This window comes from Chiloscyllium plagiosum, unplaced genomic scaffold, assembly GCF_037043375.1.
Source record: "Chiloscyllium plagiosum isolate Xiang-an unplaced genomic scaffold, Cpla_swu_hap1 HiC_scaffold_3, whole genome shotgun sequence".
Lineage (NCBI taxonomy): Eukaryota > Metazoa > Chordata > Chondrichthyes > Orectolobiformes > Hemiscylliidae > Chiloscyllium > Chiloscyllium plagiosum.
The window spans coordinates 46921252-46936512 of record NW_028270141.1 but is presented as its reverse complement, the minus strand read 5'-3'; the positions used below and the strand labels follow the sequence as shown (position 1 = coordinate 46936512).

At 40.8% G+C, this 15261-nt stretch overlaps 1 protein-coding gene across 20 annotated transcripts in view; it reads left to right on the top strand.

The window, feature by feature from the left end:
* Positions 1–12391, top strand: part of dst (dystonin) — a 617802-nt gene extending 605411 nt beyond the window's left edge. For all 20 annotated transcript variants that reach the window (XM_087979186.1, XM_087979173.1, XM_087979215.1 and 17 more), the window contains 2 exons: positions 7153–7276; positions 11106–12391. In XM_087979186.1, the coding sequence (XP_087835312.1) occupies positions 7153–7276; positions 11106–11380 (399 nt within the window). In that variant the 3' untranslated portion in view covers positions 11381–12391. The remainder of the gene's footprint in view (positions 1–7152; positions 7277–11105) is intronic.
* Positions 12392–15261: the final 2870 nt, after the last annotated feature.

Sequence of the window (15261 nt, the reverse complement as noted above, 5' to 3'; positions counted from 1 at the left end):
ATTTATGTAAATGACAAAAAGTAGAGATCCAGCACCAATCCTTGTGGCACTCCACTGGTCACAGGCCTCCAGTCTGAAAAACAACCCTACGCCACCACCCTCTGTCTTCTACCTTTGAGCCAGTTCTGTATCCAAATGGCTAGTTCTCCCTGTATTCCATGAGATCTAACCTTGCTAATCAGTCTCCTATGGGGAACCTTGTCGAATGCCTTACTGAAGTCCATATAGATCACATCTACTGCTCTGCCCTCCTCAATCTTCTTTGTTACTTCTTCAAAAAACTCAATCAAGTTTGTGAGACATGATTTCCCACGCACAAAGCCATGTTGACTATCCCTAATCAGTCCTTGCCTTTCCAAATACATGTACATCCTGTCCCTCAAGATTCCCTCCAACTTGCCCACCACTGAGGTCAGGCTCACCGGTCTATAGTTCCCTGGCTTGTCTTTACCACCTTTCTTAAACAGTGGCACCACGTTTGCCAACCTCCAGTCTTCCGGCACCTCACCTGTGACTATCGATGATACAAATATCTCAGCAAGAGGCCCAGCAATCACTTCTCTCGCTTCCCACAGAGTTCTCGGGTATACTTGATCAGGTCCTGGGGATATATCCACCTTTAACCGTTTCAAGACATCCAGCACTTCCTCCTCTGTAATCTGGACATTTTGCAAGATGTCACCATCTATTTCCCTACAGTCTATATCTTCCATATTCTTTTCCACAGTAAATACTGATGCAAAATATTCATTTAGTATCTCCCCCATTTTCTGTGGCTCCACACAAAGGCTGCCTTGTTGCCTGTCTTTGAGGGGCCCTATTCTCTCCCTAGTTACCCTTTTGTCCTTAATATATTTGTTAAAACCCTTTAGATTCTCCTTAATTCTATTTGCCAAAGCTTTCTCATGTCCCGTTTTGCCCTTCTGATTTCTCTCTTAAGTATACTCCTACTTCCTTTATACTCTTCTAAGGATTCACTCTATCTATCCTGTCTATACCTTACATATGCTTCCTTCTTTTTCTGAACCAAACCCTCAATTTCTTTAGTCATCCAGCATTCTCTATACCTACCAGCCTTCCCTTTCACCCTGACAGGAATATACGTTCTCTGAATTCTTGTTATCTCATTTCTGAAGGCTTCCCATTTTCCAGCCGTCCCTTTACCTGCCTCCAATCAGCTTTCGAACGTTCTTGCCTAATAACGTCAAAATTGGCCTTTCTCCAATTTAGAACTTCAACTTTTAGATCTGGTCATTCCTTTTCCATCACTATTTTAAAACAAATAGAATTATGGTCGCTGGCCCCAAAGTGCTCCCCCACTGATACCTCAGTCACCTGCCCTGCCTTATTTCTCAAGAGTAGGTCAAGTTTTGCACCTTCTCTAGTAGGTACATCCACATACTGAATCAGAAAATTGTCTTGTGCACACTTAAGAAATTCCTCTCCATCTAAACTTTTAACACTGGCAGCCCCAGTCGATGATTGGAAAGTTAAAATCCCCTCCCATAACCACCCTATTATTCTTACAGATAGCTTACAAGTTTGTTTCTCAATTTCCCTCTGACTATTAGGGGGTCTGTAATACAGTCCCAATAAGGTGATCATCCCTTTCTTATTTCTCAGTTCCACCCAAATAACTTCCCTGGATGTATTTCCGGGAATATCCTCCCTCAGCACAGCTGTAATCCTATCCCTTATCAAAAATGTCACTCCCCCTCCTCTCTTGCCTCCCTTTCTATCCTTCCTGTAGCATTTGTATCCTGGAACATTAAGCTGCCAGTCCTGCCCATCCCTGAGCCATGTTTCTGTAATTGCTATGATATCCCAGTCCCATGTTCCTAACCATGCCCTGAATTCATCTGCCTTCCCTGTTAGGCCCCTTGCATTGAAATAAATACAGTTTATTGTCCTACCTTTTCCCTGCCTGCCCCCACTGTTTGACTCACTTCTGTTCTCAGCTGCACCTTACCTTACTAGTTTAAATCCTCCCAAGCAGTTCTAGCAAATTTCCCTGCCAGTATATTAGTCCCCTTCCAATTTAGGTGCAATCCGTCCTTCTTGTACTGGTCACTTCTACCCCAAAAGAGATTCCAATGACCCAAAAATGTGAATCCTTCTCCCATACACCAGCTCCTCAGCCATGCATTCATCTGCTCTATCCTCCTATTCCTGTCCTCACTAGCTCGTAGCACTGGGAGTAATCCAGATATTACTACCCTTGAGAACCTCCTTGTTAAATTTCTGCCTAACTCTCTGTAATCTCCCTTCAGAATCTCAACCATCTTCCCTTCCTATGTCTTTGGTTCCAATGTGGACAATGACCTCCTGCTGGCCCCTCTCCCCCCTGAGAACATTCTGCACCCTCTCTGAGACATCCTTGATCCTGGCACCAGGGAAACAACACATCATTCTACTTTTTCTCTGCTGGCCATAGAAATGTCTGTCTGTACCTTGGACTACAGAATCCCCTAACTCAATTGATCTCTTGGAAGCTGACATACCCCTCGTTGCATTAGAGCCAGTCTCAATACCAGAAACTTGGCTGTTCGTGCTCCGTTCCCCTGAGAATCCATCACCCCCTACATTTTCCAAAACAGCATACCTGTTTGAAATGGGTATATCCACAAAAGACTCCTGCCCTAGGTGCCTACCTCTCTTACCCTTCCTGGAGTTAACCCATCTATGTGACTGTATCTGAGACTTCCCCCCCTTCCTATAACTGCCATCCATCACATACTGTTGCTGTTGCAAATTCCTCATCGCTTCTATCTGTCTCTCCAACCGATCCACTCGATCCGATAAGATTCGCATCCAACAGAATTTATGGCAGATATAATCCGCAGTAACCCTTAAACTCTCTTTAAACTCCCACATCTGACAAGAAGTACATATCACTGCAAAGGCCATTTTTGCTCCTTCACAATCTACAGACCCAGAAAATAGCCCCATTTTATTCCTCTACAAACACTGCCCCAGGTTAAATTAATAGCTATGGCTTGTATTTTAAGTTTAATCAAGAGGCTTATATTTTAAGTTTAATCAAGAGATTTATCTCCAAAATCATATAATCAAGAAAGAACCCACTGTACTCACTAATACAGCCTTTCTCTTGAACTTCGCCCAACAGTTCCTCCAAGATTAGTTGTGAAATTCACTGTTTGTTAATTTTCCCAGATGCACTCCAAGGTCCAGCGATACATGAATTCAAACAGCAAAGACAAACAGCAAAGAACTGCGCAGGTTTTCTCTTTCTCTCTCTCTCTCCCCCCTGCACCGTCCTCACCATGTGCTTCCTTTGTCTGCTCTTCTCCCTTTTAAAACTGCTGTTGTTTTGACTTTTGTTTTTCCAAAGTTCCAAAACAATGCAACAGCATATAAAACAGTAATTGCTGCTCCTGGAATTCGAGGGAATCACCACCAACACCTACAATACCACAGCCTTAAATGTATACAAAAACTCTGGCCTCCCAGCTGTCTATAGCATCGAGTTCTAAAGACCCTCAAACCTCTGAGAGAAGAAATTCCCCCTCACCTCTGTCTTTGTTCTGAGACTATGCCCTTGGTTCTAGACTCTCCTATGAGGAGAAATATTTACACTGTCAAACCCCTGAAGAATCCTGTATGTTTCAATGAGATCACCTCTCATTCTTCTAAACTCCATTGAATAGAGTCCCAACTTGTTTAGCCTTTGCTCATAAGACAATCCCTTCAAGAATTATCTTAGTGAACCTTCTCTGAACTGCTTGCAATGAAGCTATCTTTCATTAAATAAAGGGATCAAAGCAGTTCACAGGACTCCAGATGTGGTCTCATTAGCAACTTGTTCAATTACAGTAAGACTTCCCTACTCTTACAGTCCAATCTAATTAAAACAAGGGCCAACATTTCATTAGCCCTTCTGATTACCTGCTCCATTTGTGAGCTAGCTTTCTGTGTTTCGCGGACAAGTATCCCAAGGCCCTTTGCGTTGCAGCTTACTGTAACTGTTCTCCATTTAAGTAATACTTCTGTTCTCCCTTCCAAAAGGAAAACTTCATATTTTCCCATAATGTACTCCATTTGCCAACTTTTTGTCCATTTGCTTAACCTTCTGTTTATCATTTTTCATATCCCCTTCGCACTTTGCCTTTGCACCTATTTTTGTGTCATTGTAATTGTCATATTTTGTATCATTTGTTGTAATTTTCCAAAAATCCTTGGATTCTAGAGAATTACAGGAGAAATGGAAAGCTCCCTATGTGACACCCCTATTCCAAAAGGAAGGAAGCATAAAGTGGGTAACAATAGGCTGACTTAGCCTAACAATGATTGTTAGAAAAATGTTGGAATCAATTATTAAGGAAGTCGAAGTAGCACATTTGGAAATTGGGACACCGCAACCAATGGTTGAGGAACAAGAGGAGAAATTGTTGCAAGTGGTTCTCTGACTAGAGATGATTAGATAGATAAGAATGGAACCATGTGAGAGTAATCCCATCCAACTTGGATATTGGACATATGGTGGAGTGGTCAACTATTTTACAAGCTGTTGAACATTCAGGTAGGGTTTGAGTATCATTGTTACAGTCATTGATTCACCCTACTGTCAGTGATCCAGACTTCTGGTCCATCATCTGGGCACATTATGAATGTCTCATTGTGAAACCACTCCAAATACATTAAGCTGAGAGAGCATGTGAAAAGGAAAATAAGACAGAGAGAGAGAATCGTAAGACATTGAAGGACAGTTACAAACAAAGAGGATGATATTATTCTGGGATCCAGGGCAAGGTTGAACGCTTCGTAACTTTGTAACTGTGCTTCGATAAAATATCAATAGAAACATGTGGTAGAGGTAAGTTGTGAGCATTTGTTTTTCAGACTGAGGGATAGTAGACAGTGATGCTCCCCAAGCATCAGCGCAAGGACCACAGCTGTTTCTGGTAAATTACTTCAATATTGGAATACAGAGCAAAATTTCAAACCTTTCTAATAACTACAAACTTGAAGGAATGGCAAAGCGTGAGGGTGATATCAATCGCTTGCAACAGGACACACATAAGCTGGCACAATGGACAGGGAATTGTGAGGCGATGCATTTTGGCAGAAGGGATACAGCAGCATAGTGTAGATTTAATGACACAGTTGTAAAGAGTGCATGGCCAGAGAGACTTGAGGATCCGTTTGCATTGACCTTTGAAGGTGAGGGAACACATTAAGAGAGTAAATATCACAACATTTGGAATTGTGAGCTTCATAAAGGTCTGCATTTGATCCCAAGTAGAGTAGTTCATCCATTTCTGGTCATCACACTTTAGGAAGGATGTGAGAGTCCACGAGAGGAAGTTTGCCGGAATGTTTCCAGAGATGATGGATTTTAGTCACAAGGTTATGTCAGATAAGCTGGGCTTGTTCTCCTTGGAGCAAAAGAACCTTGAGGGGAAATTTGATAGAGGCCTATATGATAATGACAGGTTTAGATATAGTAAGACAAAGGAAAACCATTCCCATTAACTGATTGTAAAGAAGCAGGGTACACAGACTTAAGATTTTGGTCAAGAGATTCAGAGGGTTTGTGAGGAAGAATTCATTTTCTGCAGACAATGGTAATGACTCACTACTTACAAGGATGGTGAAAGAAAGAGATGATTAATATTTTAAGAAGAAAACTGGATGGACACCTGAAGGCAATGAGCTCATAGGGCTACAGAGATAGATTGGGGGAATGGGAGTAACTGAACTGCTCTGCAGAAAGCTAACAAACATGGGCCAAATGGCATCCTCTTGGGCCATAATAACTTTAAACTTTGAACATAAAGTCAGCTTTAAATATTTATGGTTGTACTGTAGTACTGTAACAATATTAAATGAAGAAAAGTGAGTACAATGATGATACTCTATTTGATTTCCAGAACCACTTGCATTGAAATATAACTGGCAGACAGAACAATCCTGTGAATTTGACTTTTCAGGAACGTCTGCACAAGTATAGTTACCATGAATTAATGTCTGATCTTCTAATTGTGTCTGCAGACCTTCTGCAGTGATCTTAACATGTAATTTGGCCTCTTTGGTCTGTCTTTGAGTTTATAACAACCATGACAGGTTAAATTGCCACAGGAGCAACCTGCTGTCAGATGTGTGTATTCTGTATCAAGGCCGGTGAATAGTGTGTTGAAATAAAAAAAAGAGGTTTAAAATGTTTTCCACCAGATTGACATTTATATCGTACAATGAATAATTGGAACAACACATTTACAGAGAATGATGGCATTATAAAAATGCTTTGCACCATCCTTTCAAGAGGTGTTTGGATAAAATCCTGTCCACCCTTCCTCCTTCTGCAGTAAGACTGCCCCCTAGTGGTCACCTCATATTGCACATAAGCTGTTTCATTTACTCCAAAGTCAAATAATCAATTTTAACTAAAGATGTGGCATTCCAAATTTAGCTGTGTGAATTTTTTTTCTAGTGGTTTACTTCAGGTATTTTAAAACAAGATGTAGAATTATATTGGGGAGATCTTTTGAATGTTGGAAGGTAATATAATACATGGAAAAAATGCATTGTGCACTATCATTCTTTGAATGAAGATACATCCTACTAATAACTTCTTCTCTGGTCTGGATGGATAATGAATCTTCAATCAAGGTTTTTATGCATGCCTCAAGTATGTATGCCAAATAGACAGAAGTGTTTTCTGTGCCAGCATTCCCCCCAACCCTTTATAGCAGAATGTCACTGACATTAGGATAAGTGCTACATTCTTCACGAATGACCTTTTGTCTCCAGAGTTAATTTATTTACTGTGTTAATTAACCAATTCAAAAGGTTAGTCCTTTGAAGCAGCAGATAGATATTACATTCTTTCGGTCCCGTACAAATCATCCTAACATTCAATATGCATTAAATTAGAAAGGAAATTAATCATATTCATATACTGTATTGGACAGAGCCAATTGGTGTCATGCTTAACTGATGTGTATATAATTCTTTAAAGTACATCGCTGGCCAAATTTGATAAGAGAACAACAAAGTTCTGACATACTTAGGAATACTTTGTGGGAATGAGGTCAATATTTCAAGTGACAATTCACATATCTGCTACATCTCAAAGATATTTGCACCCCAGTAGAAAAATATTCATTTATTTCTCTGTACAACCTAATTTAGGTAGCCCCTATTCAGGGAAGCAAACTGCGACCGCCTGGATATTTGTCTGGAAAAAGTTTCCACTCTGGAGATGAAAGCAATGTAACATCAACTCCTCCTTCTAGAGGGAGGTCACAAATACCGGGTAAGTCTTTATGATTCATGCCCCTCATGATTTTTTAAATCTCTATAAGGTCACCCCCTTAGTCTCCAACAGTCCAGGAAAACAAAGCCCCAGCCTATTCAGCCTGTCCCTCTAACTCAAGCCCTCTAATCCTGGCAACATCCTTGTAATTCTTTGCTGCATCCTGTCAAGTTCAACAACATCCTACCTACAACTGGGCAACCAGAATTGTGCACCATATTCCAAAAGTGGTCTCACTGATCACCATTTACTGTATACCTGCCCTGGTTTGCCTTACCAAAATGCAACACCTCACACTTATCAAAATGAAACCCCAAATGCCACTCCTCGATCCATTGGCACATTTAATCAATGTCCCATTGTACTCAGAGATCATCTTTACTGCCCACAATCACACCATCTGTTTTGGTGTTATCTGCAAACTTACTAACCATACCTCCTATATTCACACACAAATCATTTATATATGACGAAAAGCAGTGGATCCAGCACTGGTTCTTCTGACACAGCACTGATGACATGCCCCCAGCCTGAAAAGAATTCCTCCACCACCACCCTCTGTCTCTTACTTTCAAGTCAACTTTGTATTCAATTGGCTAGCTTCCTCTGGATCCCATGTTAGTAACCAGTCTACCATGTGGTAGAACACCTCGCTGAAGTCCATATACACAACATCAATCACTCTTCTATCATCAACCTTCTTTGTCGCCTCTTCAAAAAACTCAATCCAAGTTAATGGCACACAATTTCCCATGCACAAAACCATCTTGGCTATGCTTAATCAGTCCTTGCCTTTCCAAGTATATGTAAATCCTGTCTCTTCAAATCCCCTCCAACAACTTGCCCACCACCAATGTTAGGCTCACTGGTCTATAGTTCCCTGGCTTTTCCTTCCCATCTTTCTTAAATAGTGGTACCACATTAACCTTCAGTCTTCCAGCACCTCATCTGGGGCCATCGATGATACAAATATCTCAGCAAAAGTCCCAGCAATCTCTTCCCTAGCTTACCACAAAGTATGGGAAACACCTGATCAGGTCCCAGGGATTTATCTACCTTTTTTTGTTTTAAGACCTCCTTCTTTTCTGGAAAATGCGCATTTTTCAAGATATCATTATTTATTTCCCCAGGTTCTCGAGCTTTCATGTCCTTTTCTATAGTAAATACTGATACAAAATACGCATTTAGTTTCTAACCCATCTCCTGTGGTTCCACACATTGATGGCCTTGTTGATCTTTAAGGGGCTGAATTCTCACCCTAGTTACTGTTTTACTCTTAATATATTTATAGAATCTCTTTGGATTCTCCTTAATATTACTTACCAAAGCTATCTCATGTCTCTTTTTTGCCCTCCTGATTTTCTTCTTAAGTATATTCCTACTGCCCTTATACTCTTCTAGGAATTCAATCGATCCCAGTTATTGATACCTGATAAATGCTTCCTCTTTCTTGACCAGAAACTCAATTTCTCTAGTCATCCAGCATTCCCTAAACCTATCAGCCTTGTCCTTCACACTAACATAAACATACTGTCTCTGAACTCTCGTTGTCTCATTGTGAAAGCCTCCTACTTCCTACCCATCCTTTTATCTGAGAATAGCCTTCCCCCCCCCCCCAAAAAACTTGTGAAAGTCATGGGATTATAATCTTGCCATTTTCTATATTCATAGAGTAGATGTGGAAACTTCTCAGGAAAATAAATGCTGTAGAAAGATATCACACCTGATATCTTCACTGCCAAGGATGATATGAATCCTAGGAGCATACAGTTCAAAAGAGGCCCTTCAGCCCATCAAGTCAATATAGCCAAAAAACTACACTGGACTCATTTTCCAGCATGAGACCCATAGCCTTCAACATTATGACACCACAAGTGCTCATCCAAGTACTTTTTAAAGATTGTGACATTACTTGCCTTTACTATCATCCCAGGCAGTGCATACCAGACCCTCACCACTCTCTGGGTGAAAAACTTTTCCTCAAATCCCCTCTAAACCTCCTGCTTTTTACTGTAAAGGTGTGTCCCCTATTATATTGACCTTCAATGAATGGGAACAACTGCTTTCTATCTCTGTACATATCCCTCATAATCTTCTGTATCTCTATCCGATTCCCCTTCAACCTTTTCTGCTCCAAAGAAAACACCTGAGTTATATCCAGCCTCTCTTCATAGCTGAAATGCTCCATCCCTGGCAACATCCTGGCGAACCTCCACTACACTCTCTCGTACAGTCACAGTGCCCAGAACCGCACACAGTACTCCAGCTGTGACCTCATCAAAGGTCTGCACAGCTACAACATGACCTTCGTGCTTTTATAACCTATGCTTCAACGATGTCCCTTATGCCACTTTAACTACCCAATTATGCTGCTGTGGAACCTTCAAGGAGCTGTGGATAAACACTCCAAAATCTCTCTGTTCTTCTGAGCTTCACAGTGTACTGTCATTCATTAAATACTCCCTTGTCTTGTTGTTACTTCCAGAGGGCATCACCTCACACTTATCAAGGTTAAAATTCCATCTGCCACTGCACTGCCCATCTGACCAATCCATCTATATTCTCCTGTAACCTAAGACCTTCTTCCTCACTGTCAACTAGCCAGCCAATCTTTGTGTCACCTGCAAACTTACTTATCATCAGCCCCACATTGTCGTTCACATTCATTTATATATCTCATAAACAATAAGGGACCCGGCACTGATCCACTTGGACAGCGGCCTTCAAGCCGTTTATCACCATCTTCTGTCCCCTGCCACTCAGCCAATTGCATTCAACTAACCAAGTTATCCTCAATCCCATGTGCATTTATGTTCTTTATCTGGGAAAATAACTTATTTTTGTATGCACATCCTTGTTAGTGTATAAACAACTCAGCAATCTGTTCCAAAGCAGACATAAATTGCTGGACAATTTGAACTGTTCAGCAATTAGTCTTACAGCAGTCATTCACTTACAACTTGCAAGGCATTTGAAGAAATTGTTTTGCCATGCACTGCTAGCTAAATCCACTGTAGAATGATTAGAATGGTACAAGCACTGTTCTAATGACTAGCATTGCTAAAACATTAAACCTCTCTGTCCCAGCTTAAATGGGAAAATCTCACTTTCATAGAGGCTGAATCTAAAGTTGGATAGTGTCAGGTTTGAACTCTGAGTTATTTGATCTCTATGTGGTGCTCACAGTATTGTAAAAAAAAAATGAGCATGACTAGGCTGAACGAGAAAGGAGGCTGTTGAGGTGCGTTTGAGGGATGAAGATAAGTAAGATATCAATCTAAGAATTCAATTTTGATCATTGCTTGTGACATCTGTTGAAAAATATGTATGGATGGAAAAAGGATTGTGCTATTCTAGGTTGTCACGTAGGATTTTGAATCCCCTTTTCCATCTGCACAACAAACAATAGCCATTTGGGCACTTTACGAAGGGTGACTGGTGCATGTTGTACCAACCCCTAGCAATAGCTGACACCTTCCAATGGAAGCACTGTGATGGGAAGAGGTGGGTACTCACCCTCAACCTTCCTGGCAGAACTGAACGATTTGTCAGGAAATTGACAGCTCTGATTGCACAGCATTCTGATATGTGCACCTATAAAATACCAAATCGGAAAATAAACCCCCCCATTTTAATTTCCTCAATGAATCTCAAAATCTGAGTATTTATCTTTTGTCGCCAATTTGTACCTTTTGTGTGAACTGTTTTGGTGATCAGAAGTGTCAGCAAATCAAGTACAAGATCATTTAGATAGTGGATAGAACAGGTTGTATTTGATGAGCTGCATGTCTGTGCCTGACATATCTTGTTTTTATGTACCACTATCCAGCCCGAGATTCAAGGAAAGTTCCAAGCCGGCCTACAAGCCGAGCTGGAAGCAAGACCGGCAGCCGAGCCAGTAGTCGTCGTGGGAGTGACGCTTCTGATTTTGACATTTCGGATATCCAGTCTGTATGCTCAGATGTTTCAGAAACAGTGCCTGACACTAGCAGATCAGGGTCACGAGCAGGATCTCGGCCATCTTCCGCCAAACCTTCGAAAATCCCAACACCGTCACGGAGGTCCCCAGCAGCTAGCAAACTGAGTGCAGCCTCCAAAAGATAGTGTGATCAACCCAACAGAAGTTCTCTGAAATCATTTGATAGTGCAGTCCTTGGGATGTAAAATATTCTGTAGAATCTGTTGTGAAATATTGCAAGAGGTGGACTTTTAATGCTGCAGAATGGCCTTATTTGTGTTTTTGTCTTGTGAGGTATGTTATTTTATGTGAATAATTATTTTGTTCATTTTTTTTGTTGACACCATATCCTCTGGAGGGAAAATTAAAAAGAGCTTTTAAGAAAGATGTAAGTTAAACTAATATTTTTACATGATAATATGGAATTAGGTAACTATCTCAAAAAGCTGTTTCTGAATGTACTGTTAAAAAATATAAAATCCCAGGAACGTGTTATGTCAGTAAGCAGGCAGATGACTCCATAATTTGCTAACAGCTCTGATTACCTCATACACAATTCAATGAGGCAATGCTGGATTTTGTGAAATAATCTTTATTTTTGTTCAGAGCTGATTTTCCTTAATTAACCACAAAGCAAATGTCTGTGTCCCAGGTAATTAACAAAGGGATGTAAAAAATTGATCAGCACTACCTTAATGTAGCAAACTTGAACTTACTCACAAATGTTTAATTAACACACTTAGACTGGCTGTTAATACACTTAAAAGAAATTCCTGCAGCATTTTTGTGCCATTTCATATTGCTGAGATCAAACTGCCATTGTTAAAAACCCCATGCCCTCCCCACAACAAGTCATTTATACTAATTATAATTAATATATATAAGTATGAAGTGTGTTGATGTCAATGTGAATTTTTTTTTGCTTGAGTGGAAGATAATTGTATCATTGATCCCATTTTGTATTAAAGCAAAGTTGCTTGCAGTAAGTCACGATCCGGATCATCCCTACTTGTTACTTTACAGCAATACTTCATGCAAGACTATTTCCTTATTTATTTAACAAAGTAGATGATAATTTAATGTAGGCTTTCGGCAGTGAATGAATGACCTAGAAGGGTTCCTCCAAAATGCTTATTAAAGCATTCTTTTCAGACTTATGCCGGTTTTTACTCTTTTGTTACTTCACTTTGCAGATTTGAGAACTTGAAAATGGGAAGTTGCATTTATATCGCACCTCTGACATAATAGAGATATGGAGCCGGGTGTTACCACCTGAATTTTGAAAGCTGGTTGCACGTGTACATGTCTCCCTCTTGTAGCTCAATGCTGCTATACTTTGTCCTGCCTTCTAAAGCTGAGAGGTATCCTTAGCCAATGTTGTTCTCCAACTGACACCAGATTCCTCATTGACTACTGCGTGGCATTTCTGGACCCTCGCTACCCAAGAGTTTTGTCTTCATTCATTGCTCATGTTGACATTGTTGACTGCGACGTAAATGCATTTTCTTGTCAATTTATACATATCCTAAAGTGTGGGTACTTCCGGTGTTGAGAGGTGATTCCTATTGAAGATACTGAGAGCTCTAATCAGAGTATGTGCTGAGCTGCTACCCACCTCAGTACAGCCTGTGTGCAAAATTACCTTGAGAGGGTGTTCGCATAAGCATCCACGAAAACAGTGAGCACTTAGTACTGTCCTAATGTCTCACAGTGCTACTGGCTAATATGACAACAGTTATCAATTTAAACTGTGCAGGTCCATTCAATTCACAAGTCATTCACAAAGGTCAGGTTGCAAGATTTTATCTGCACTAATGTTCGTTAAAAGACCAGTCACAGAGCTTTCAGGTTGGTGAAATTGAAGAACTTCGATTGCAAAGTGTTTGGAAGTGTCATAGAACATTACAGTACAATACAGGCCCTTCAGCCCTCAATGTTGCGCTGACCTGCGGAACCAAACTGAAGCCTATACTATTTTTATCCATATGTTTATCCAATGACCATTTAAATGCCAACACATTAGCAAGTCTACTACTGTTGTAGTCAGTGTGTTCCCGCCTCAGGCGACTGACTGTGTGGAGTTTGCACGTTCTCCTCGTGTCTGCGTGGGTTTCCTCCAACAGTCCAAAGATGTGCAGGTCAGGTGAATTGGCTAAACTAAATTGCCCATAGTGTTAGGTAAGGGGTAAATGTAGGGGTATGCGTGGGTTGCGCTTCGGCGGGTCGGTGTGGACTTGTTGGGCCGAAGGGCCTGTTTCCACACTGTAATGTAATCTAATCTAAAAATCTAATCTACTACTCTGAGTAAAGAAACTACCTCTGACATCTATCCTATATCTATCACCCCTCAGTTTAAAGCTATGCCCCCTCGTGTTAGCCATCACCATCCAAGGAAAAAGACTCTCATGGTCCATCCTATCTAATCCTCTGATTATCATATATGCCTCAATTAACTCTCCTTTCAACCTTCTTCTCTCAATTGAAAATAGCCTCAAGTCCCTCAGCCTTTCCTCATAAGACCTTCACTCCATACGAGGCAACATCCTGGTAAATCTCCTCTGAAGCCTCTCCAAAGCTCCCACTTCCTTCCTATAATGCAGTGACTAGAACTGTACACAATACTCCAATTATGACCACACCAGAGTTTTGTACAGCTGCAGCATGACCTCCTGGCTTCAAAACTCAATCCCGCTACCAACGAAAGCTAACACCATATGCATTTTTAACAACCCTATCAACCTGGGTGGCAACTTTCAGGGATCTATGTACATGGACACAACCAAGAATTTTACCATTAGCCTAGTACTCTGTATTCCTGTTACTCCTTCCAAAGTGAATCACCTTACACTTTTCCGCATTAAACTCCATTTGCCACCTCTCAGCCCAGCTCTGCAGCTCATCTATGTCCCTCTGTAACCTACAACATCCTTCGCCACTATCCACAACTCCACCTACCTTAGTGTCATCGCAAATTTACTAATCCATCCTTCTACGTCCTCATCTAGGTCATTTATAAAAATGACAAACAGATCCTTGCAGTACACCACTGACTGGAAACTGTCCTAGAGTGTTTCGGCAAGATCCAAGATTTGGCAGGAGGTGTTACTGCGTCATCTCAGAGAGAGTAGAGCATCTAGTGTCCTGTCCACAAACAGGCTACTAACGATATATGGGTACTGCCTCTGCAGTGCACCACAACAGGGAGACGGAGCAGAGGCTGCAGCGTGGCGAGATTTAACCATGTCTTTTGCTGATTTGGAGCTGGACACTTTTGGCCTGGCAAACTAGCCAATGCTTCCTGTGTATCAGTGTAAGTGTCCTCCTTCAAAAGAGAATCAGAATACTAATGACTGTGTGTCACTGTGTTTATGTTAAGTATCGTAAATACATGGAAAATTTAACTCTTAATTATACTCATTCTGTGGTGCTACTCACTGCGTAAAATAATATTGATCATTTGCTTGTACAGCTATAGCAGTAGACATCTTCACAGAAGTTTAATAGAATCCCTAAAGTGTGGAAACAAGCCATTTGGCCCAACAAGTCCACATCAGCTCTCTGAAGAGTAGTCCAACAGGTTTATTTGGAAGCACTAGCTTTCGGAGTTCTGCTCCATCAGGTGGCTGTAGAGTATAAGATTATAGAACACAGAATTTATAGTAAAAGTTTATGGTATGATATAACTGGAATGAGATATTGAAAAAGACCTGGATTGTTTGTAAAGTCTCTCACCTTTTCGAATGGGCATGTTGGTTTCGGTTCTTTCATATGTAAATTCCAGAACTTTCTTAAAGTTACATTCTCAGGTGAACTTTAATAATAGGTGCCATATTGACTCAGATAATGCATTGAAGGTGTGAGATCCCTGTGTGAGGCTGTCTGTGCCCCAGTGTTCAAACTGATTCTGATCTACAAAAGGGATTTACAGAATCTTACATGCAGTTTTTGATGTAAAACAAAATGTAATTCTGCAAGTGCAAATTCACCCCACAAAAGTATATGGGTGTGTGTGTGTGTGTGGAGGCGG